This window comes from Amblyraja radiata, chromosome 3, assembly GCF_010909765.2.
Source record: "Amblyraja radiata isolate CabotCenter1 chromosome 3, sAmbRad1.1.pri, whole genome shotgun sequence".
NCBI lineage: Eukaryota > Metazoa > Chordata > Chondrichthyes > Rajiformes > Rajidae > Amblyraja > Amblyraja radiata.
Genome location: NC_045958.1, coordinates 113,114,539 through 113,140,065, shown reverse-complemented (window position 1 = coordinate 113,140,065; position 25,527 = coordinate 113,114,539). Strand labels below are relative to the sequence as shown.

Below are 25,527 nucleotides of genomic sequence, written 5' to 3'. Positions count from 1 at the left end.
ACTCTTGGAGAGGTGTTCCTGACCAGGCATTAATTATTAAGTCATGCTTATATCCAGATAATTATTTATTTATCTGATAATGTATACAAATGTTAAGGTGAACCAACCTGAAGTAGCAGGCTCTGCTGGAGGAAGTTCTTGCAATTCCCAGAGGCGAACACTGCCGTCAACAGAGCAGGAGACCAACTGTCTGCAAAATGTAGTGATATTCAGACATTATTTTCAGAATATAGACAACAAATAGCTGTGACCTGATCGCACAGAGAAAAAAGACCTCATTGTTAATTGTGAAAAAACTAATAATTCCACTTAGCACAAGGCTTTGGTTTAATGAAATGTATATTAAATATAACACAAAATCCTGCTCAAAGCTTTTCTCCGTCAAAAAAAACACTTTGGTTTATAAAATATTTAAGATATTCATATTATTCATTGGTATAGTTTAAAATAGACGTCAATAGACAATAGACAATAGGTACAGTAGTAGGCCATTCGGCCCTTCGAGCCAGCACCGCCATTCAATGTGATCATGGCTGATCATCCCCAATCAGTACCCTGTTCCTGCCTTCTCCCAATATCCCCTAACTCCACTATCGTTAAGACCCCTATCTCTCTCTTGAAAGTATCCAGAGAACCGGCCTCCTCCACTGCCCTCTGAAGCAGAGAATTCCAGACTCACAACTCTCTGTGAGAAAAAGTGTTTCCTTGTCTCCGTTCTACATGGCTTACCCCTTATTCTTAAACTGTGGCCCCTGATTCTGGACTCCCCCAACATCGGGAACATGTTTCCTGCCTCTAGCATGTCCAAACCCTTAATAATCGTATATATTTCAATAAGAATCCTCTCATCCTTCTAAACTCCAGAGAATACAAGCACAGCCGCTCCATTCTCTCAGCATATGACAGTCCCGCCATGCCGGGAATTAACCTTGTTAAGCTACGCTGCACTCCCTCAATAGCAAGAATGTCCTTCCTCAAATTAGGGGACTAGAACTGCACACAATACTGCAGGTGTGGTCTCATAGGGCCCCATACAACTGTAGAAGGACCTCTTTGCTCCTATACTCAACTCCTCTTGTTATAAAGGCCAACATACCATTAGCTTTCTGCACTGCCTGCTGAACCTGCATGCTTACTTTCATTGACTGATGAACAAAGACCCCCAGATCCCGTTGTATTTCCCCATTTCCCAACTTGACAGCATTTAGATAGTAATCTGCCTTCCTGTTTTTGCTACCAAAGTGGATAACCTCATATTTATCCACATTAAACTGCATCTGCCATGTATCTGCCCACTCACCCAACCTGTCCAAGTCACCCTGCATTCTCATAGCATCCTCCTCACAGTTCACACTGCCACCCAGCTTCGTGTCAAATGCAAGTATAAAATAAATAATTAATGGCAAGACCCTTAACAGCATCGATATGCAGAGGGATCTTGGAGTCTAAGTCCATAACTCGCTGGAAGTGGCAACATAAGTAGAGTGGTAAAGACGGCATGAAATACACTGGTTAGGAAATTGAGTATAACAGTCAGGAAGTCATGAAGCCTTCAACACGATAGTCCCCACCAGACTTGCTGAGAAGCTGCTGGAATTGGGCTCAACACCCCCCTATGTGCCTGGGTCCTGGACTTTCTCACCGCCAGGCCCCAGATAGTCAAGATGGGAGGAAATACATCGAAGTCTCTCACCCTGAGCACAGGATCCCTCCAGGATTGCGTCCTCAGCCCCATTCTGTACTCCCTGTACACACATGACTGTGGCTAGGTTCTGCTCCAATTCTATAATCAAGTTTGCTGATGACACTGTGGTGGTGGGCCTGATCTCAGATAACGATGAGAAGGCCTACCAGGAAGAGGTGGCTGATCTGGCACTCTGGTGTCAGGACAACAGCCTTCTCTTGAATATCAAAAAAAAACAAGGAGCTGATCGTGGACTTTAGGAGGGCACATCATCCGAGGACGTACACACCATTGAAGATAAATGGGGATACTGTGGATAGGGTGAGCTGCTTTAAATACCTGGGAGTTCACATCTCAGAGGATCTGACATGGACATCACACGCTGCAGCACTGGTGAGTAAGGCAAGGCAGCGCCTTTACCACCTCAGGCAATTGAGGAAATTCAGAGTGTCTCTGAGGATCCTCCAGTGCTTCTACTCAGCGGCTATGGAAAGCATCTTGTCCGGAAACATCACAATTTGGTTTGGGAACTGCTCTGCCCAGGACAAGAAGGCTCTGCAGAGTGGTGCATTCGGCCGAACGCACTATGGGACCTACACTCACCCCCCTGCAGGAACTATACATCAGAAGGTGCAACTCCAGAGCCAACAAGATCATGGGAGACCCCTTCCACCCCAACAATGGACTGTTCCAGCTGCTACGGTCAGGCAAACGCTTCCGTTGCCATGCTGTGAAAACGGAGAGGATGAGGAGTTTCTTCCCAGAGGCCATTAGGACTGTAAACTCCTATCTCACCAGCAACAAACTTTACTGTTGTGTGGTGTCTTTTTTAAATTGCTGTTTTTTTTCCTCCCACAAATATGTAATATGTGAATATGTGTTTCTGTTCCATTCTGTTTTGTAGGGGTTTTTTTTTTTGCACAATCCGCAAGCATTGCCACTTTTCATTACACTGCACATCTCGTATGTGTATGTGACGAATAAACTTGACTTGACTTGATGAAGCAGCTTATAGGACTTTGGTTAGGCCACATTTGGAAGCCTGTGTGCAGTTCTGGATGTCTCATTACAGGAAGGATGTGGAGGCTCATCAGCCTGGGAAGGCAGTCCATCTAGGTGAGGGAAAACTCTGATTTAAAACCTCCACTGCCTTGTGGCCATATCCAGTCATGGAAAAGGCTCCAGGAGTAAACCTCAAGAAAATCCGGAGTCGGAGCCCCTAAGGCAGTTCGTTGTTGTCTACAACCTCGCTCTGGCAGCTCCTGCGACGGCGCTGGTGCCAAACTGTAACGGCCCTGCTGTCCCTTTGGATCGATCAGCGACGTGGAGAGGGAGGACGTGCTGCATGGTCCTCCATATGACATCACTCAGGCTTGCATCCGACCAGGATGCATCATCCATGGTCACTCATGACCGAGGGGGGCCTACTACTATTTTCTTTCACATGATACATGCTACAATTCAAGTTCATAGCTGTCTCTCTTCCACATTAGCATTGCAGATTTATTTTAATTGAAAATGGTTGTCGGTCTATCTTAAGAAACAGAACTCTATAATATTTAAGTCTTCCTATCTATAATATATCAGCGTAAATTCAAACATGCATACCTGTTTGGCAACTTGGCAATATGCAACACTCGTGAATCATGTGCCACTTGTTGGTAGGCAATTACAGTCTTTGTCTGAAGATTATACACATAAATTCCTGTCCCAATGGCAGCAAAAATATTCTAGATAAGAAATGTAAGAATTTAAGTTCAACACACCATAACATTATTTAGTTTAATAGCAGAGCACTAACAAAAAAAGCATGGAATCTTTATGTAATTGTGAAATATATTTTCTGAATATTAAATGTACACAGGCATTATGTCTTGAGAGAAATATTATCTCTTCTACATTACCTCTCTATCTGCAGTCAGATGATGAATGCAGGCTTCATGCTGATACGGAGTCCGCGATATCTTTATCTCAGCTGGTTTGTCAGACTGTGAAGTAACATTCCAGAAATGGGATTCAAAACCCTTCACTGACCAGTCCAGCGCATCCCAAATTATCAGCTCACCCACATGGGATCCAGTTGCGAACGTATTATCTATTCACACATAAAATGCATCATGGCAAGGTCTCAGTGAAACCAGTGCACTAAATAATTTGGCCGCAAATTGTCTTAAGAACACTATATACATGATCTCTATTGAAACAACCAATTAAAGTAACATTTGGCCTACTTTATTTTTATTTTTATTATTCATGATGATGCACAACAATATTCTGACAGCACCAATGAATGGCCAACAATGGGAACACTAGCTCCACCACAAAAAATAAGGAATCTGACTTCTTCCCAAGATTCAAGCAAACAAAATTATTTCTATTTTAGTTTTGTTTAGTTTAGAGATATAGCGCGGAAACAGGCCTTCGATCCACCGAGTCTGTGCCGACCCGCGATCACCCTGTACACTAACAATATCCTACACACTAGGGACAATTACTATTTTTTCATAAGCCAATTAATCTACAAGCTTGTAAGTCTTTGGAATGTGGGAGGAAAACGGAGCATCCGAAGAAAACCCATGCGGTCACAGGGAGAACATACAAACTCGGTACAGACAGCACTTGTAGTCAGGATCGAACCCGGATCTCTGACACTGTAAGACAGCACTGTGCCACTGTGAAACCTCTCCAGACTACACCAGAACTCAACACTTGAATAAACACAATACCACCAGTAACATGGTAAGCTTGTAAACAAAATTAAAATTTCTTTTTTTTTTTGTGGTTGATCATGACTACAAGCATTTACAAAAGTATTTCAGATATTGAGCCAGAATTCAATGGCAATAAAATCATCTTTCTAAACTGGTACACGACATCGACATGTCAAGTGATGACTATCATGTCAGTCACACCACATTCAAAAACAGTTCTATTTGCCAGAAATGCAGCCCCACCCTACCACTGAGACTTTGCCTCTTGTTGCCTCCTTCCCCCCCCCCCCCTACACCAAGTTGCTAAAACTCTTAGAAGTGACTGGTAAATAGAATTCCATTTCACATTATCTGTGCACTCTCTGATAACCTCAGCTCATTAACTAGAAAAAAAGGAAAAGGATTGGGTTTTTTTTTTTTTTAAATGCATACATTTAAATACCAAATCCTATTTTAACTCTCATGGCAAAATGCTTCGATTTCTACAGAAAGTTTTAGTTAAATGATAACATTGCGACTTGGCTTAGCTCACAAGAAGAATTGATGCACTTTATAGACGCAAAGTGCTGGAGTAACTCAGTGGTCAGTTAACATCTCTGGAGAAAATGGAAAGGTCTTCAGTCCCAACCCAAAACGTCACCTATCCATTTTATCCAGAGATGCTGCCTGATCCGATGAATTACTCCAGCACTTTGTGTCCATCTTTGGTATAAACCAGCATCTGCAGTTTCTTGTTATTATAATTGTTTCACTTTCATTTTTCTCTCCCTTGAAATTATCTTACTTTTTCAAGTTCTGGATGAAAGCCAAAAGAGAACAAGACAATTTTCCAGTTGCTTAACCTCATGCCAAATATTCATCTGTCATATGGATAAAGAGAGAGTTGGCAACCACATTTCTTCCTAACAGATGCTCAACAGGGGAAAGCTATAATACAGACAACATTGTAATAATGCTATTTTCCATAACTGTAGGCAAAATATAACCAACTACATCGTGAATTTGGAACATGCGACCTTGCAAGGTCAGCTGATTTCAATAACTAAAAGTCACCTGAGCATCTTTGATCTTGCAGAGGCCAATCTTGGAGGGAAAGTATGTATGTCAGAAATTCAGATTTAAAAGGTATGTATTTACAATAAGCGACTGAATAAGGAAAATTAGCCTTTATAAAAAGCTTCAATTATTGTGGATATTTGCTTGGCATTGGAGGTATCACCACGATTTAAAATGGATTCAGGTGGCCCTATGTGGGGTTAGAGGGAGCATCCTTAAAATGCAGAAGACAGCACTTCAGACAATTTAGCAATCACTTAATACAGCACTATCAAGTCAGCAAAGTCTCCACATTCTTTGTTATAATAGGACTCTTCTGGGTATTATTGAGAAAGCAGGGTTGCCCTGTGTATCCTGAAATCGGTTTGTCTCATAAGTACTTCTATCAGGACACACATCAGCCTCTGACATTCTAGAGAAAACAATTCAAATTTATTTAACCTCTCCTCATAACTAATATACTCCAATCCAGGCAACATCCCAATGAATTTCTTCACCATCACCTCCAAACCCTCCACATCTTTCTTATAGTGTGAAAACTAGAACTGTACACAATACTCCAAATGTGGCCTCACCAAAATCTTATTCAACTGCAACTCATCAACTTTCATACTCAAAGGCCTGACTGGTGAAGCAAGTATGTTGTATATTTTCAGTACTGCCCTATCCACTTGTGTTGCCACTTTCAGGAAACTATGGATTTGCAACCCAAGATCCCTCTATACACCAAGGTCTTGAGGCTCTGGGTTACTTCCGGTATCCCAAATGGAGCATTGTTTAGTAGCTGAGAAAATAATCAGTGAAATCAATCCTGATAACTCCAAATAAAATAATAAAATAAATTTACCATTTATAGAGATTAGTGCTCTAATATCATCTTCATGGTTTGATAGTCTTCGCATCTCAGTAATTTCCCAAGTGTGAGATTCTGATGATGTTACCAGTTTGAAGATAACTTAAAGAACATAGCAAAGTACAGTATTACATTAAGTAATTGAAGTAAGATTTTTGTTAATGCACAGAGTAAAATCTAGTTTACACATGTATGCAGAACAAATTTTGAAATTGCTTTGATATCTTATCAATTAGTATGTCATAGAATTGTGGTTAACAGGCTGTTTTCATTGTTAATTCTTCCATTATTTGATGATTAAAATTAATGTGCTCATATAATTTCAGTAAAAAGTCATACTTAGCTCCTTCCTGATTACTGCAGCAATGTTGTTTTTTGGTAGTTCAATCATTAAACTCACATCTGTTTAAAATAAAACAGGATTTAGTCAACTTTAAACTTGTCAGGTGACAAATATACCGTTAACTTCACATGCACAAATCCCAACATGGCAAGAAGCAATATTCCTAGTATTCAGAAATAAATCAGAGCAGGTAGAAAAGTTAAGCTTGATAGATCATCTAGATTGGAATAGCAATCACAAAATTACATAATAAATGAGAGAACGATAGTACAAACATTAGAAGTAATAAAGTCTAATGGAGAAATGAAAGGCTAACTGCAAAGAAATAAAAGAACAGTGGCCAACAATTTTAATAAATTCAAGAAATGTCTTCAACCAAAAACAAATTCAAATATGGGTCCAAATGTTAAGAGGAGATCTTTGTGATTGAGGCAGTGCGGCGTAGGTTCACGAGATTGATCCCTGGGATGGCCGGACTGTCATATGAGGAAAGATTGAAAAGACTAGGCTTGTATTCACTGGAGTTTAGAAGGATGAGAGGGTATCTTATAGAAACATATCAAATTATAAAAGGACTGGACAAGCTAGATGCAGGAAAAATGTTCCCAATGTTGGGCGAGTCCAGAACCAAGGTCCACAGACTTAGAATAAAGGGGAAGCCATTTAAGACTGAGGTGAGAAAAAACCTTTTCAGCTAGAGTTGTGAATTTGTGGAATTCCCTGCCACAGAGGGCAGCGGAGGCCAAATCACTGGATGGAATTAAGAGAGAGTTAGATAGAGCTCTAGGGGCTAGGGGAATCAAGGGATATGGGGAGAAGGCAGGCACGGGTTATTGATTGGGGACGATCAGCCATGATCACAATGAATGGCGGTGCTGGCTCGAATGGCCGAATGGCCTCCTCCTGCCGAATATGGAAATGAAAGGGTGCCAAGTCTGGTTGAAGTGTTGATCATGCAGTGCTTAATCACATATTTCTGCATATCTTTTTGAATGTAACATGGCATTTGAAATCTCTGCAGTTGAATATTCTTGCTAATTTTGGGCCAGCAGCTGTGATGAAATTGTTCAAGAAGCCCAAGAAGAATGCATCACAGGTCCTGACCTCTCCATCATCGAAGAGTCACTGCCTCAAAAAGGTAGCCAGCATTAGAGATCCACACCACCTTGGCCACGCTCTCATTTCACTCGCCATCGCAAAGGTGATAAAAGAGCATGAAAAATGTAACGTCCAGGTTCAGGAGCAGCTTCTTCCCTACAACCACCAGGCTATATTTCCCTTTTCTCTCTTTCCCTTTTCCTTGTGGGGCCCTTATTCCATGTGAAGATGACATATCTGAACTAGAAACAATTGAACTGGGAACTTCTAAAATAATCTGATCAGGAAAAGAATATAATTGTAATTTAAAAATTGGAGCAAATGGAATGTCGTGCAAAGTGCGGAATCTTGAAGCATAATACCTGCATCTTTAAAACAAGTTGTTTTGCAGAGCAATTCTGCACGATTATTCCAAACGCATATTTTGTCTGCTCCAGACAGCCATACATCAAGCCTTTCAATAACCTTCAGGCACTGACAAAAAACGGAAAGTTCGCAAGTACAATTAATTCATTGGCACATTGTGTATGGATCAACAGAATGTTAATCTTTTGTACAAATTCTCAGTCAAAAATATTGATGTATACAAGTATTGTGGGGTACAGCAGTGTGCACATTTGTGCACAAATGTACAATGTACACAAGTAAATTTTCAACATGGAATGAACACGGTACTTGTTCAAAGAATATCTTTTTGAATCTTAATAATTTAAATAATTTAAAATGAATGCATGGATGGATTAATATACAGATTAGAGTCATAGTGTAAAAGTGTGGAAACAGACCCTTCAGCCCAACTTGCCCACACCGGCCAACATGTCCCAACTCCACTAGGCTCACCTGCCTGAGTTTTGTCTCTCCAAAACCTGTCCTACCCATGTATCTGTCCAACTGTTTCTTAAATGTTGGGATAGTCCCTGCCTCAACTACCTCCCCTGGCAGCTTGTTCGATACACCCACCACCCTTTGTGTGAGAAAGTCACCCCTCAGATTCCTATTAAATCTTTACCCCTTCAACTTAAACCTCTGTCTTTGGTCCTCAATTCACCTACTCTGGGCAAGAGCAGAGTCTCTTCCCCAGAGTAGGTGAATCGAGGGCAAAAGCCATAGGTTTAAGGTGAAGGGGAAAAGATTTAATAAGAATGTGCATCTACCCGATCTATTCGTCATGATTTTATACACTTCTATAAGATCACCCGTCATCCTGCGCTCCAAGGAATAGAGGAATAGCCTACTCAACCTCTCCCTATAGCTCAGACCCTCTAGTCCTGGCAATGTCCTCATAAATGTTTTCTGTACCCTTTCCAGCTTGACAACATCTTTCCTATAACGTGGTGCCTAGAACTGAATACATTATTCTAAATGCATCACCAACATTTTGTACAACCGCAACTTGACCTCCCAACTTCCATACTCAATACTCTGACTGATGAAGGCCATTGTACCAAAAGCATTTTTGCCCACCCTATCTACTTGTGACTACGCCTTCAAGGGACCACGCACCTGTACTCCTAGATCCCTCTGCTCTACACACTACCCAGAACCCTACCATTCACTGTGTAGGTATTGCCCATGTTAGACTTGCAACATCTCACATTTCTCTGTATTAAATTCCATCAACCATTCCTCAGCCCACTTGGCCAATCGATCAAGATCCTGCTGCAATTTTTCACAACCATCTGCAAAACCACATAGTTTTGTATTATCTCCAAACTTGGTAATCTTGCCATGTATGTTCTCATCCAAATCAAAATTATCAAAACATTACAACTTTTTCACTATATATCTAGCTACACATTGTTGAAACTTTCATATTTTTCTTGACTAAATATTGACTTAAATCATCTTACAGGAGCACATTGAACAGTAACAATAGCCCATCTGTAATAATTTCCACTAAACGGTTTTAGCTTTACCACCAGGAAAAATTCTCATACAATTGAAATGTTTGTTGAAAAAAAAAGATCATCGTGTGATTTACACATATGAAACATAGAAAATAGGTGCAGGAAGAGGCCATTCAAAAAATGAATAAACCCCTGGAAGAACTCAGCAGATCGAGCAATATCTGTGGAAGCTGGTGCAGGGTTTTCGACCAGAAACGATGACCAAGCCTATGCCTCCAAAGATGTTGCTCAACCTGCCAGGTTCTTCCAGCAGTTATAAGGTCATAAAGTCATAACTGATAGGAGTAGAATTTGGCCATTTAGCCCATCAGGTCTACTCCGCCATTCAATCATGGCTGATCTATCTCTCCCTCCTAACCCCATTCGCCTGCGTCCTCCCATAACCTCTGACTCATGTACTAATCAAAAATCTATCTATCTATGCCTTAAAAATATCCGCAGACTTGGCCTCTACAGCCTTCTGTGGCAAAGAATTCCACAGATTCATCACCCTCTGACGAAATAAATTTCTCATCTTCTTCCTTAAAGGCTATGACCTCTAGTCCTAGACTTTCCCACTAGTGGAAACATCCTCTCCACATCCACTCTATCCAAGCCTTTCACTATTCTGTATGTTTCAATGAGGTCCCCCCTCATTCTTCTAAACTCCAGCGAGTACAGGCCCAGTGCTAACAAAAGCTCATCATCGGTTAACCTACTCATTCCAGGGATCATTCTTGTAAACCTCCTCTTGACCCTCTCCAGAATCAGCACATCCGGAAGTGGCGGCACTGCCCTGGCAGCAGCGGCTCGCCTGCAGCCCGTTTGTTTTTACTTTTTTGTGTTGTTTTTTTCGTTTTGTCTAGTTAAGTTTTTGGTTTTTAGGTTGTGTTTATGTGGGGGGGGTGGGGGGTGGGGGGGTTGAAACAGGGCTTGCTGTCTCTCCCTTCGGGGGAATGCAACTTTTTTGTCGCATCCCCCTTCTCTGCCTCCGTCTGCGCTGAGGCCTAATGGCGGAGCTGGCGACCTCGAGACTCCGGAGGCAGAACCAGTCAGGACTTGCCCTGGGCTCGCTTCCGTAAGGGCGGTCTGGCTCGGGGCTGGAACGGCGCTCCCGTGAGGGGCTGTGACGCTCCCGTGAGGGCGGCCTGGCGCGGGGCTGAGACTCTCCCGTGAGGGGCTGTGGCGCTCCCGTCGGGGCGGCCCAGCCCGAGGGTGGAACGGCGCTCCCGTCGGGGCGGCCCAGCTCGAGGGAGGTACGGCGCTCCCGTCGGGGCGGCCCAGCTCGAGGGTGGAACGGCGCTCCCGTCGGGGCGGCCCAGCTCGCGGGAGGTACGGCGCTCCTGTCGGGGCGGCCCAGCTCGTGGGAGGTACGGCGCTCCCGTCGGGGCGGCCCAGCTCGAGGGAGGAACGGCACTCACGTGAGGGCGATCCGGCTCGGGGCTGGAACGGTGCTCCAGTGGCTGGGACGGCGTTCTGGCGGCGGTGACCTGAGTCCGGGGTTCAGCCGCGGGCCAGCGGCTGCGTCCGCTGGACTGGAGGGCGGCAGCTTCGACCACCCCGGGCCGCGGTGTTTGAGCCGGCCCGTTTGCGGGGTTCGGTGAGCCGCGTGACTGTTTGTACCATCGCCCGGTGGGGAATCGCCTCAGCGCAGAGGGAGAAGAGGAGGGAAGAGACTGCAGCCCTAAGATTTTTGCCTCCACCACAGTGAGGAGGTGCTTGGAGGACTCACTGTGGTAGATGTTAATTTGTGTTTATTGTTGTTTATTATTGTATTATTGTATGTATGACTGCAGGCACGAAATTTCGTTCAGACCGTAAGGTCTGAATGACAATAAAGGAAATTCTAATTCTAATCCTTCCTCAAATATGGTGCCCAAAATGGCTCACAATATTCCAAATGCCGCCTGACCAGCACCTTATAGAGCCTCAGCATTACTGTTTGCATTTTTGCTTCATTTCTCAGCATCTGCAGTCACTTGTGTCGCTGCTCAACTTTGTTATGTAGTGAAGTATGGTTTAATTCTCTGCGTTTTTAGGTGAAATATGGTGAAATTCTGATGATAAGATTTGCTGAATTAAAAAACAGGTAAAAAGCTGGGTCTGAAATTTAAAGAATTACCAATTTTACTCAAAAATTTCATTTCAGAAAAAAATGTTAACTATTAGCAATCAACCAAAGGTAAATGGTGGAGCTTTACATCCATCAACATAAATCCAATGAAAGCTTTCCCTTACCTTAACAGAGGACTGAAAGTCTGCCAACAAATGGATTTGGCTGCCCGTGTCTAAATCCCAGATCTGGCTATATCAATAAAGGATAATCCATTTGGAATTAAAGTTCATCACCAAATTACTTGCCTTTGCCAAACAAATAGTAAATATCAAATTCTTATCCTAGAGGCCCATGGATCAGATTTATTTCACCGCAAGCTACAACAGCATACTTGCAGAGTGAAACCCCAAAGAAATCTACGTCAGTGTGATCTGTCGGCACCAATGACATTGGTTTATACAAAGCTTTCCAGCACCAGAACAAAACATATAGGCAAGGTTTTCATCCAATCCAGATAATAATATTTTGGATTAGCTAAAAACAAAACTACTGGAGTAACTCTGCAGGTCAGGCAGCATCTGTGGAGGTAATGGGTAGGCGACGTTTCAGGTCCGGAACTGTCTTGACTAATTTGTTACAAATTCAATGTTTATAGCAAATTATTGAAGAATGCCAACAGTTTCAATGGAAGAATATTTTTTTAGATTATCTTTTCAATACTTAAGAGTTCAACAAGCAGTACACACTACACATTTCCTCTTTTGTTAGTAGACAAAAATGCTGGAGAAACTCAGCGGGTGAGGCAGCATCTATGGAGCGAAGGAAATAGGCAACGTTTCGGGTCGAAACCCTTCTTGCGAAATCTCCTCTTTTGTTAAGTGTGTTGCTCACACTTAATAGTGCAGAGTTACAAAAGCAATAAGGGAATTAGCTTAAATTTGCACAGGACAATACAGAAACAAACTGCTTGGATCATCTGGTTCACACTTATGCTTCCTAATATGTGCCTATATCATATGCAGGCTTTACATTTGCTTTTATTTTCTCTATTTTCTCCAAGGAGCTGTATAATTAACTTCTGGTACCTGCTCCCCCAACTGTCCATGTCTCTCTCCTTCTGGTTTACCCAAGTGCTCTCATTCACCTTCTTTCCAACCATCCTTCCTTCCCCCACAGTCCCTATCACCCAGTTTCTTTCCCCACCCCAATCTACACATCATGCACCCGTTCCTCCCACTCGGCTCCCTGACCCCTCCCTCCACAGTTCCCATCTGACCACCATCCTTTCCATATGTAATTCTATCCTTTCTTCTCAAATTCCATCATCGGCAATCCTTTGATGTCTCCACTTATCCCCTCCTAGCCTCTCTCACGATTTCCACCCATTACTCCCCCATTGAACTCCAGCTGCCAATCAACCCCTCATCACCTGCATCCACCTATCACTTTCTAACTGTTGCCCCACCCCTCCTCATATCCTTATGCAGGTCATCTCCTCACTAATTCTTCAGTCCAGATGAACGGTCTCAACTTGAATTGTCGACTGCCCATTTCCCTCCACGGATGCTGTCTGGCCCACTGGGTTCCTCCAGCAGTTAGTTTTTTTAAATCCAATCTTCTTACTACTTAAGCTATGTCTTCAGTTCGACTTCTTTCATCTCCTTCTCCTATAAACAAAATCTAACCTCCTCTCCCTCCGCTAAGACTATCCTGCTCTTGATAAACATCTATAATATTATCATGGAACCCAAATTGAACATCAAACAATTTTATTGGAAAAATAGGTCTTAACAAATTAATGAAATATTACTATCTGGGTATGGCTCAGAGAATGAAAATCTCCTCTGCCAAGCTAGATGAACAATCATGTATTTTCCGGACCACGTTGAAAGGATACCATAACTGTCCTATCAGAAGCAGCAGTAAGAAGACGACAACTTTCTGACTGTGAATGATACGTCAATGGAATAAGAGCAATTCCTGTGATGGGTCTAGAATGGCCACGCAGCTCATGAAGTCTCTCTCCAGTCTGCAAGCACAAGATATAATCTTGGTTTATAAAATCAATTTGTGAAACCTCACTATCATTTACACAACTTTAACAATATCTCAACAAGAAAAATGTTAAACTGTTTAAAAAAGTTTTTTTTAAAGTAATTGCTAGTACAGTAGTAGTTCATCCCACCTGCTATAATGAATGTCAAATGCTTAATTTTTCCCATTCACCTAAAATTTTTGATACCGGGTTCCGAATAACTTTCGTGTTTTCCCAATAGTCCAATAGCCTTTTTTTGGGGTGGGTGGGGGTGGGGATGCATAGATGTTTACTTTCATAAATTAAGGTGAGATTTTGCCTTAAGATGTCTAAATTGCTATTTTCAAAAATTTACCTACAGGAATTTGAACAAGTATGATGCATCTCATAATCGTATAAATATAGAGTTATATTGTAAAGTTTTTTATAATCACATATTTCTCAAACTTAATGTACAAAAGGGTAATTATTTTTTGTCCTAATTTGACTTGTGGACCAAGTATTTGCCCCTGGTAAAAAATACTTATTTAGTAACTGTTGAAATCTTTCTAAAATTGTATATCTTTGGTACTTATGCCTAATGGCCATATTCCAAGCCCTTACTGCTGGTTAATTCGCTTTTAAAGAAAAATAAATCAAAATTGACAAGATGTTAAATATAAGCAACATCTATATTTTGGAAAAAAAATAAAATTTTCTAAGAAAAGTTGCTTCTCATCCATTCCAAACTTAAGCAAGAAAACAGAATGGCAGAGAACTGCTAGCAGAATTAATCAATTAAGTGATCTCAAAGCCCTTAATGTAAAGATTTAGATTAATGTAATTTTCCCCAATTGCAGACACTAATTATTTTTTTTTAAACAAAATATACAATAAAATAATTAAAATGTATAGCAGTCAGTTCACATCAGAAATATAAATAAGATAAAAACAAATCATTTTTTAAAAGATGCTAACACTGATTTGAAACATATCTGACCACATAGCTTAACCAAATGGCAAGTAATGAGTAAAACACACCACCTTCTGGATGCCTGTTGTATTGTGAGCTGCATGCCCCAATGTTTGCCATTAGGAATTCTTCTAATACATTTCTACATCAACAACCAAGGCGTATGTAGAAATTTAACTAAGATCATAGTTTTAAATTTCCTTAAACTTGGAAGTATTTAACTTTAAGAGATGCGTAGAAAAGAACTGCGGTTGCAGGTTTAAATCGAAGGTAGACAAAATGCTGGAGTAACTCAGTGGGACAGGCAGCATCTCTGGAGAGAAGAAATGGGTGACGCTTCGGGTCAAGACCCTTCTTCAGACTGACATAACAGATAATGGAGTTAAAACATTTTCTACACCCATTTTCTCACCCATTCTCTCTTGCAAATGTCATCTTACCACAGCACTGCCGCTTAGGTCTGAGTTATCCAGCGATATACTGTTCCAATGACCATTATACATGTTAATGTTATCAAACTGCATCAAAAATCATTAAATTACACGTGGCAATAAATAAAGTTCACACCATTAATATTTGCATATTTCACAGCTCACTGTACACCAATTAGGGACATATCTAATTTTCCTGGGATTTGATTTTTTTTTAATAGAAATGTTGGCTGTAACTGATAACCCCAACAAAAAAAAACAAACCTAAAATCACCAGGCCTTATTTTGTAGCTACCCGTTAAGTAAATGTTACTGCAAAATCTAAACAATATCTTGCATAACAAGATTAGTTCAGTAAATACTTACCTGAACATTCCATAAAAGCACAACTCCATCATCCCCTGCTGAGGCAAATCTGCATAAATTAAAAAAAACAGAATTTATTCACCTTCAATTTAATGGAAACATTTGAATAAGATAATAGAAAAATGATTACCTCTGCTAACATTACCATTCCTTCAGACTACTTTTCCAACAGTGTTTTTTGTGAATAAACTCTAGGCCAAGGCAATTCACCAGGCCAAGCATCTGGGTACAGATAGGAAATGTTAAACTGGGTCCAGGATTTAGGGAAGGAAACAACATGTATTTCCCTTCCTTTTCTGGGAGATAAAAATTAAGAGTTCAGACTCAAAGAAGACACATATTTAAAGGAGAACCTTACCAGCATCAAGAACAGATTATACACATAACTGACATGAAACAGGTGGATAATCTGAAGATGACAAATTGCTGGAGGAACTCAGGAGGTAAAGCAGTATCTGTGGAGGTAGAGGGATGGCCAATGTTTCGGGTCATTATGTTGCAACAGGAGTGAAATTGTAAAAGGGTGATAGTCACTATAAAGTAGGAGAGAGGGGGTAAGGCCAGGGCTGGCAAGTGATTGAACTGGGAGAGGTGGGGGTTGATTGCCAGAGAAATGGGGGGAGTGGATGGGGTGGAGTTGGAGACAGCAACGGGTGGTTGATAGGTAGAGATAAATAACGAAGAGAGAAAAAGAGGGAGCAGATGGAGCCAGGTGGGGAGAAGGAAGGTGGAGGTAGATAGGTGAAGACAAACATGGCTGCAGATACTGAAATTTGATAAGCAAGAAAGATAATACATAGAACCAGATAAGTGATAAATGATGGGCAGATGTAATACGTTTGGCAGGTGTAGAAGACCTAGATTGTGAAGTGTGCAAGTAATAGGCCAGGTAGGAGAGGGTAACGAGACTGGGTGAATCAGAAGGGAAGAGAAAGGAGCACATGTGATGCAGGTTATAAAAACAAATTGGAAAACTCAACCTTGCAGAAAACCCAGTCAGAATATGAAGGAGCGGTTTCTCTAGCTTGTGTTTGGCCTCATTCTGGCAGTAGAAAAGACTGAGAGGTCAGTGGGGAATGGAAAGGAGGTTTGAAGTGGCATGCAACCAGGACCTCAAGGTGGCCATAGTAAACAGAGCACAGGTGTTATACAAAACAGCCAGTCACTCGGTCTCTGCTTCATCTCACCAATGTAGAGGAAGCCACATGAGAGTGCCAAATGCAGTTGGAGGTCAGAAGAGAAGCATGTGAATATTTGCTTGGCCTGCGTGGGCTTAGGTTCATGGATGGTGGTACAGGGGATAGTGCCAGGAGACACAGAGTGGTGGGTGGTAGTGATGTGAACCAGGAAGTCACACAGAGAGTAGCCCTTGCGGAAAGCAATAAAGGGTTGTGACCGAGAGGGAGGGGCACGGAGGAGATGTGACTGGTGGTGGGATCCCATTGCTGCTGAAGGATAGTGCGGAGGTAACCCTTTTGCTGCACATCTGCGCTCTGGCCATATTGACCATTGTGCTCCCGGTGGCAGGCCATTTCAACTCCTTTTCTCATTCCCACAACAACCTGTCACCTATCCGCTCCTGCTTGACCTGATGAGTTACTCTAGTACTTTACGTTTTACTCAAGATTCCAACATATGCAGTTCCTTGTGTCTCTCTTCTGTCCTCAGCCTTTGTCAGTGCCAAGGAGTGAAGGTTGAGGATTTCAAAACAGAGGAAAAGCACCTCGTACTTGGCCTGAATAGTTTACAACCTAAATGGTATGACACTTCATTTTCCAGTTTCAGCTAACCCGAACCCTCCATGTTCCTTTTCCTCTCCTGATTCAGCTAAATTCTCTCTTTTGCAACCACTTCCCTAGTCCCTGTTCATCCAGTTTTGTTACCCTCCATCATCTGCCTATCACCCACAAAGGAGTACATTTTACCTACTGGGTCTCCTATCTCCTCTCCCAACTGATGTCGCCTAGCCCACTGAGTTCTACCAGCAGTTTGCATTTTGTTCCAGATTACACATCTGCACTCTCTTGCCTCTCCAACAAACAGCAGAGAATCACTTGAAACACTTAACTGTCGAGCTTTTCCAGTTTTTCTCAACCAAGTGAAAGATAAATCTTCCAAATGGTCATTCCACTTTATATTGTGAATTACACCGAAATGTTGGCCACACATTGAGTAAACATTTTCCTTTTTAGTATAAAACACATGAGCATAACTCAGTTTTTAATGTTTTTAGAACTAAATATTAAAGCAAATCAAATGAAACTCGATTAAAATTGCCAGATTACCCAAAATATGTTCAGAATTAAAGTCTTTCATGATTTTATCCATAATTCACATCATCCTAAATATTTCTGTCACATACAGGCTCGTTGAATTATCAGTGCGTTTACTGGTGCTTCCACAGAATTACTTTCTGAACGTGTTAATGGATTTCCAAAGACGGAAGACTAAGAAACATATTACCAAAGCTTGCCCATCAGCTCAAGCTTAGTTTGCTCGCACTGGCCTTTCACCTTCATTACTTCTGACTTCATATCAGAAACCAAATACAAGAAGAAGAAAACAGCAACTGTTATGAAGGCTGAGACCAGATCAATTTAACTTTCCCAAAAGCAATCTGAGAAAATGGTCCGCCTGCTGATTGTGACTAGACCTAAAAGGGCAACAGAATCCACCTGTACAGTACGGTATAAATGATGGGATCACAGAGGAACTCGAAGCATGAAACCCAGCTCGCCACAAGTTATAGTGAAGGACAGTCCCTGAAATTTACTTACATGATATAAGCAAGTCTAATATTTCTAACAACATTTTATTTCAACTAATCTAACTTTTGGTTATGATAGTTTATGAAATTTCAAGAGCACATTAAGGTTACTCTTTTTTTTATCGGACTATTTTTGATCGGACTTTACTGGCTTTTTCTTGCACTGAACGGTATTCCCTTATCATATATCTGTGCACTGTGAATTGTTTGATTGTAATCATGTATTGTCTTTTAGCTGGTAGACACAAAATGCTGGAGTAAACCAGCGGGACAGGCATCATCTCTGGAGAGAAGGAATGGGTGACCTCTTTTCCCTGACTGGTTAGCACGCTTTTCACTGAACATGACAATAAACTAAAGAAATGCACCCATGTCAAATATGAAATAGCTGCAATGCCTTACATACATTCACATATACATTACAAATCTTAACAGGTAGCAGTTACATACTTTCCCTATGATGATATTGATCCATATGTAAATTAGAAATACTAAGATTTTTCAAAGCCAATTGGAAAGATTCCAAAACTGCATTGTTTGGAAATTTCTTAACATGTACAAAAGAAACAAAGGTAATTAAATCTAACCTGGTATCATCAATCCAGACCATGAAGCGAACAATATCATTGTGACCTTTTAGTACCTGGAGCTCCGTGTAGGGATTCTGTGGTTGGTCATCTCCTAAGCATAGAATCAGTGACTTCTAAAACATTTAAAAGATAAGAATGTTTGAAAGAAAATGCTGAAATTGTAGGGCATTGTAACATTAGAATAATACATTATCAGTCTGCAGCGATATTTTGAAAAATACACAACCACAGCATAAATAGAAGATACCCAATCTTGCCAATGAAATATGTAAGCCAGAACCAAATATTAGGGAATATTCTGTTCTATATTCAAAGGGTAGAGTCAAAGAAGTCAATAAAATAAAAACCAAGATCATGGAATGATTATGCTGCCCTGACCAGTCACTTGCAATTATTTCAGGAACAGTTTTAATCAATGTAAAATGGCAGAAAATACCTTAAAGTTAAATATATTGTCCCTGTTTACATGTAAAAACATGGTCAGATAAGGAATTGTAAAAATATTTTGGTTTCTAAGATATTTCTACCAATGGTCACCTTCACGAATTTAAATTAATAATAAAGACAATGAGGAAACCTCACCTCCACTGGTTCTTGCACATCCCTTCCTCCCAGCAACCACCGCAACATCTTTCAACACTGCAAGTAAAAGGGCTTTCGTTAAATAAAACCAGTCAAGGATCAACCCTCCATAGTTTCAATTAATCTCAGGCAAATTAAGAATTTCATTGGTCTGTTTTCAGTATTTATGACAATTAAACACTCACGATTCTCATGTTCAATATTCTGGTAATAGGAGAGGGATCTTAATTCAGTCATATAACCATATAACAATTACAGCACGGAAAACAGGCCATCTCGGCCCTTCAAGTCCGTGCCAAACACTTATTTTCCCCTGGTCCCATCTACCTGCACTCAGACCATAACCCTCCATTCCTTTCCCATCCATATGCCTATCCAATTTATTTTTAAATGATAAAATTAAACCTGCCTCCACCACTTCCACTGGAAGCTCATTCCACACAGCTACCACTCTCTGAGTAAAGAAGTTCCCCCTCATGTTACCCCTAAACATCTGTCCCTTAATTCTCAAGTCATGTCCTCTTGTTTGAACCTTCCCTACTCTCAATGGAAAAAGCTTATCCACGTCAACTCTGTCTATCCCTCTCATCATTTTAAAGACCTCTATCAAGTCCCCCCTTAACCTTCTGCGCTCCAAAGAATAAAGACCTAACTTGTTCAACCTTTCTCTGTAACTTAGTTGCTGAAACCCAGGCAACATTCTAGTAAATCTCCTCTGTACTCTCTCTATTTTGTTGACATCCTTCCTATAATAAGGCGACCAAAATTGTACACCGTACTCCAGAATTGGCCTCACCAATGCCTTGTACAATTTTAACATTACATCCCAACTTCTATACTCAATGCTCTGATTTATAAAGGCCAGCACACCAAAAGCTTTATTTACCACCCTATCTACATTAGATTCCACCTCCAGGGAACTATGAACAGTTATTCCTAGATCCCTCTGTTCAACTGCATTCCTCAATTCTCTGCCATTTACCATGTACATCCTATTTTGATTTGTCCTGCCAAGATGTAGCACCTCACACTTATCAGCATTAAACTTCATCTGTCATCTTTCAGCCCACTCTTCCAAATGGCCTAAATCGCTCTGTAGACTTTGAAAATCTACTTCATTATCCACAACACCACCTATCTTAGTATCATCTGCATACTTACTAATCCAATTTACCACACCATCATCCAGATCATTGATGTACATGGCAAACAACAGTGGACCCAACACAGATCCCTGAGGCACCGCACTAGTCACCGGCCTCCAACCTGACAAACAGCCATCCACCATTACTCTCTGGCATCTCCCATTCAGCCACTGTTGAATCCATCTTGCTACTCCACCATTAATACCAAACAATTGAACCTTCTTAACCAACCTTCCATGAGGAACCTTGTCAAAGGCCTTACTGAAGTCCATATAGACAACATCCACTGCTTTACCCTCAGCAATTTCCCGAGTAACCTCTTCAAAAAATTCAAGAAGATTAGTCAAACATGACCTTCCAGGCACAAATCCATGTTGACTGTTCCTAATTAGACCCTGTTTATCCAGATGCTTATATATATTATCTCCAATTATCCTTTCCATTAATTTGCCCACCACTGATGTCAAACAAACAGGTTTATAATTGCTAGGTTTACTCTTAGAACCCTTTTTAAACAATGGAACAACATGCACAGTACGCCAATCCTCTGGCACTATTCCCGTTTCTAATGACATTTGAAATATATCTGTCATAGCCCCTGCTATTTCTACACTAACTTCCCTTAATGTCCTAGGGAATATCCTGTCAGGACCTGGAGACTTATCCACTTTTATATTTTTCAAAAGTGTCAGTAGTTCCTCTTCTTTGAATCTCATAGTTTCCATAGCTACTCTACTTGTTTCCCTTACCTCACATAATTCAATATCCTTCTCCTTGGTGAATACCGAAGAAAATAAATTGTTCAATATCTCCCCCTCTCATTACCTCTCAAAAGTCTGTAATCTTCAAATATCAGCAACTACTGTCCGACTGATCTTGTTTGTGAATCAATGGTGGCTTTGGAAAGGCCACCAGCATAATCAAGGATGAGTCTAACCCCGGTCACTCGCTCTTCTCCCCTCTCCCATCAGACAAGAAGTTCAGAAGTTTAAAACCTCATATCTCCAGATTCAAGGACAGCTGCTTCCCAGCTGTTATTGGGCAACGGAACAGTCCTATCCAACAAAGGGCGGTCCTGACCTGCCATCTACCTCATTGGAGAACTTTGAATTATCTTTAATCGGACCTTAACTTATACTAGACATTATTCCCTTTATCCTGTATCTGTACACTGTGGATGACTTGATTGTAACCATGTATAGTATTTTCGCTGACTAGATAGCATGCAACAAAAGAAGCTTTTCACTGTACCTCAATACACGTGACAATAATAAACTGACTAAACTAAATATTCTGTGAATACATCAGGCAAAAAGAACACAAATTGCCAATTCAAACCAAAGCTGATTGCAGGAAGGATTGCGGTAACAAAAAGAAAGATTTGTTTGCAAGACATTTTTGCAGAAGCAATATGGAAAGACTCATTCTTTGCAGTGACAACAAGCAACAAGGGCTCTCTCCTTTAACATATGCCCCAGAATTGATGTTAGATGCAGCATATCAAAGGAATCTGCAAACCACACAAAATTCCCCACATGAAATTCTATCTATTAATTTTAATCACGAGACAATTGAGGGCATCCCAGACTTCAAAATACGTGCTTTTAGAAAACGAGGCTCTATATACAATAGTCTCGATGGAAATGAAAAAGCTTGGGAATTAATGAAGACGTTTAGGTAAGGGGTGGGATGGGGAGGGTGTTCAAAAATTGAAAAATCATCCATTTACAGCCTGATACTAATAGTACATTTTCCAAATTCTTTTTTTAACATTTAAAATCCACAGGTATTAATATGAATACCTCCTGCAGAAAATCAAGAATAAGGCCAATGGAAAGAGTTTGAATTTACATATCCACTTTTCTCAGCCATCTTCTCTGGATGGAAATGGGCAGATGACATTTCAGGATTCTTCCTCAGATGTCATCTGTCTATTTCCCTCCACAGGTGCAGCCTGACAAGAGATTGCAGATGCCGCAATCTTGAGTAAATAAAAAATAGCTGAGTTCCTCTAGCAGTTTAATGTAGAAACATGGAACTCCAATATTTATTATCCATGTTTTTCATTTCCATCGAGACTATTGATACACAAAGTTATATCAGTTGCAGTTTAAAAAAAAGCAGTAACTGACCTAATATTAATTGTTTGCAGAAGAGAATTCCAAATTGCTACCATCCTCTATGTTAGAATCATAGTTAGACAGCACAGAAACAGGCTCTTTGGTGGTCTGGTACCAAACAAAGAGTAATTATGCTTTGATTACATGTTTAAGAAAGAACTGCAGATGCTGGAAAAATCGAAGATAGACAAAAACCTGGAGAAACTCAGCGGGTGAGGCAGCATCTATGGAATGAAGGAATGGGAATCATGCTTTGATTACAGTTAAATTCAGGTAACTAAAACATTTTAATCAATAAAAATTCAATGTGGTGGGCAGCTTAAGAAAATATAATACTCCTTCTTCAACGTTATGAATATTTGGACAGAGGAACAGCTCTTTAAAATGGCCTTTTAATAACACCACACCTATTTTCATTTGTAGGAAAAGACTTAGATACTCATTTAATGTTCGCTCTCTCGGTGCTCTCGCACATTATCTAAAATACTGACTTCTATTTTCTGAAAGATTTCAGGTCCATTTCGCAATATAAGGCCTGGAAGTTTCAATTCCTATTGGTTATGGACCAGCAGCTACAAATAAATTATCCAAGTTCCAGATATACACTGAAAACTGCAACAAGAGAGGCAAAACAACAAACCACTGTTTTATTTCTTATTGAAGCAGGCATCAAAAAAAGCACAAAAAGCATTAGAGCTGAACGGTAGGTCAGCAGACCAGATAAAACAGGCTTGCTGAAAGAGAATGTATTAAACCTCTCAGGACCTTTTGTGAAAAAGAACAGGAATTGCTATCTCCTGCATCATTACAACGGAACTGCTGAAAGGTAAAGCAGAAGTATACTACGTTTCTATTCACATACTTGTTATTGATAAATCCAAAAATATGCATTTAGGAAATGCAAGCCAAACGAAACGTTCAAAATTGAGTAGACCAAATAGGATCACAGAATTTGCCCAATGGTTCAGTGGGTTTATCAAGTGAGCAGCTGAAGCATAAGTACAGGGAAGATCTGTGCTGTAACCAATCATACAGTCAGAGTGATTCGTTCTGAAGGAGGCCATTCACCCCATCAAATTCACATCAGTCCCATTTCTCTGCTCTACCCCAACAAGTTTATTTTACTTCCGTCAATCCAATTTCCTGCAAAATCATTGTCTCTGCTGTCCACAAGGATGATGAAAGCAAGTCCAGGACATTATCACTCTCAGTATAAAGAACTCTTCCTCACACACAAAACATTAAACTGGTCATCCCTGGTCCTTCTGCCAACAAATAATGGGAAATTATTTTCTGTCCTCCTCGTCTTGACACTTCACAAATAGATACCACTCAATCAAATTTTACCCCACATGACCCCCCCCCCCCAACCGCCTGTGGTCCAAGAAGAACGAAGAACCTTGGTTTTCGCGAGCCTAGCTCCGCATTTGCACATTTTATGTGGTAAAATACTTCTAACCAAATGCTTTCTTAAAATTCGAGTGTAGACATTGTCCTCGGCATTCTCTTTATCAATTGTCTAAATTCAATAGACCGCTTTTGTCCTTCCATAATCCATGATGACTACTGTTAATTAACTTGAACCACTGTTGATAGCCATTATTTATTTACCTTTGATTATTATTTCTTAACCCTCACCCACTACCAATGTTAAACCTACAAGCTTCCAGTTACTGCGAGTAAAGACGCTGATTTTAGGTCATTCCAATGCAAATTGGTTCCAAAGTCTGAGTCAGAGGGCGGTAGAGGCAGGTTCTCTGGATGCTTTCAAGAGAGAGCTAGATAGGGCTCTTAAACATAGCGGAGTCAGGGGATATGAGGAGAAGGCACGAACGGGGTACTGATTGGGGATGATCAGCCATGATCACATTAAATGACGATGCTGGCTCGAAGGGCCGAATGGCCTACTCCTGCACCTATTGTCTATTGTCATAGCTATCAAGCTGAAACATTAATTCGGCTGCTCTTTCCTTCAATGCTCTCCGACCCAAATACTTCCAACATTCCTAATATTTCATTTTTATACTTGCACCAATTCTTTTAGGAACAATAAAATTCAATTACAATTGAACAGATCTCTTACGTAAAGAATATTGCTATTAATTTCAGATTACCTCTTAGTGGGGGTTTCACCTATTTTTTCTTGATGAAAAGGAATGAGCCAGATACTTTTTTTTCTAAAAAAAGCAAGCAATTTACTCAAGAAAGTTCCTTTAAATACGTTAAGGAAACAAAAATAAAACAATGATCACGCTGCAATCCAGACCAATGCTGCAATCAATTTGCTCACAATAAGATCTCACAATGAAAAGTTGCAGCAGTTGAAGTGAATGGTAGTTTAACAAAAGCGATTGGAACAGAGGGATGTGTGTGAGATTAGAGAAGGTACAGACATGAATAGCTTACTTCCATGGAGTAACTATTCTGGGAGTTTGTGACGTTCTTGTAAGTGAAATTGTTGTGGATAAAACTGAAAGAGATCAGTGATTCTTAGCACAATTGATGTCAAGGTAATGAAGAGCAACAACGAACCAAACTCAAAGACAAACAAACCATTTGAACACAAATCAAAGAAAGCAATGATCAAACTTTGTAGCTCTTTGGTCCGACACAGATTAAATACTGCATTCTGTTCTCTTTGTCAATAAAGTAGCGGCGCTGTGTTACAGCTGCGGCCCGCCTGCAGTCCGTCTGTCTTTTGTTTTCTTCTTTGTCTTATTGTTAATATTAGATTATGCTATAGTCTATCTTTAGTTGTATATTATGTGGGGGGTGGGGGAAACTTTTTTAATCTCTTCCTGCAACGGCGATGCAACCCTTTTCCGTGTTGTATCTCCGTTCGCACTGTGGCC

At 40.7% G+C, this 25,527-nt stretch overlaps 1 protein-coding gene across 5 annotated transcripts in view; it reads right to left on the bottom strand.

Annotated features, from left to right (window-relative positions):
• The window catches only part of wdr41 (WD repeat domain 41), a 35,334-nt gene that overhangs the window by 4,600 nt on the left and 5,207 nt on the right, over window positions 1-25,527 (bottom strand). The window contains exons 2-13 of one of the 5 annotated variants that reach the window (XM_033018606.1): window positions 24,790-24,853; window positions 19,411-19,467; window positions 18,826-18,941; window positions 15,472-15,520; window positions 13,585-13,716; window positions 11,870-11,932; window positions 8,108-8,219; window positions 6,644-6,706; window positions 6,299-6,406; window positions 3,589-3,779; window positions 3,293-3,414; window positions 108-190 (exon numbers count right to left, since the gene is read on the bottom strand). In XM_033018606.1, the coding sequence (XP_032874497.1) occupies window positions 108-190; window positions 3,293-3,414; window positions 3,589-3,779; window positions 6,299-6,406; window positions 6,644-6,706; window positions 8,108-8,219; window positions 11,870-11,932; window positions 13,585-13,716; window positions 15,472-15,520; window positions 18,826-18,941; window positions 19,411-19,458 (1,087 nt within the window). In that variant the 5' untranslated portion in view covers window positions 19,459-19,467; window positions 24,790-24,853. Of the gene's footprint in view, window positions 1-107; window positions 191-3,292; window positions 3,415-3,588; window positions 3,780-6,298; window positions 6,407-6,643; window positions 6,707-8,107; window positions 8,220-11,869; window positions 11,933-13,584; window positions 13,717-15,471; window positions 15,521-18,825; window positions 18,942-19,410; window positions 19,468-19,595; window positions 19,631-24,789; window positions 24,854-25,527 lie in introns of those variants that run through there. The other 4 variants (XM_033018607.1, XM_033018605.1, XM_033018610.1 and 1 more) reach the window with 4 other exon arrangements.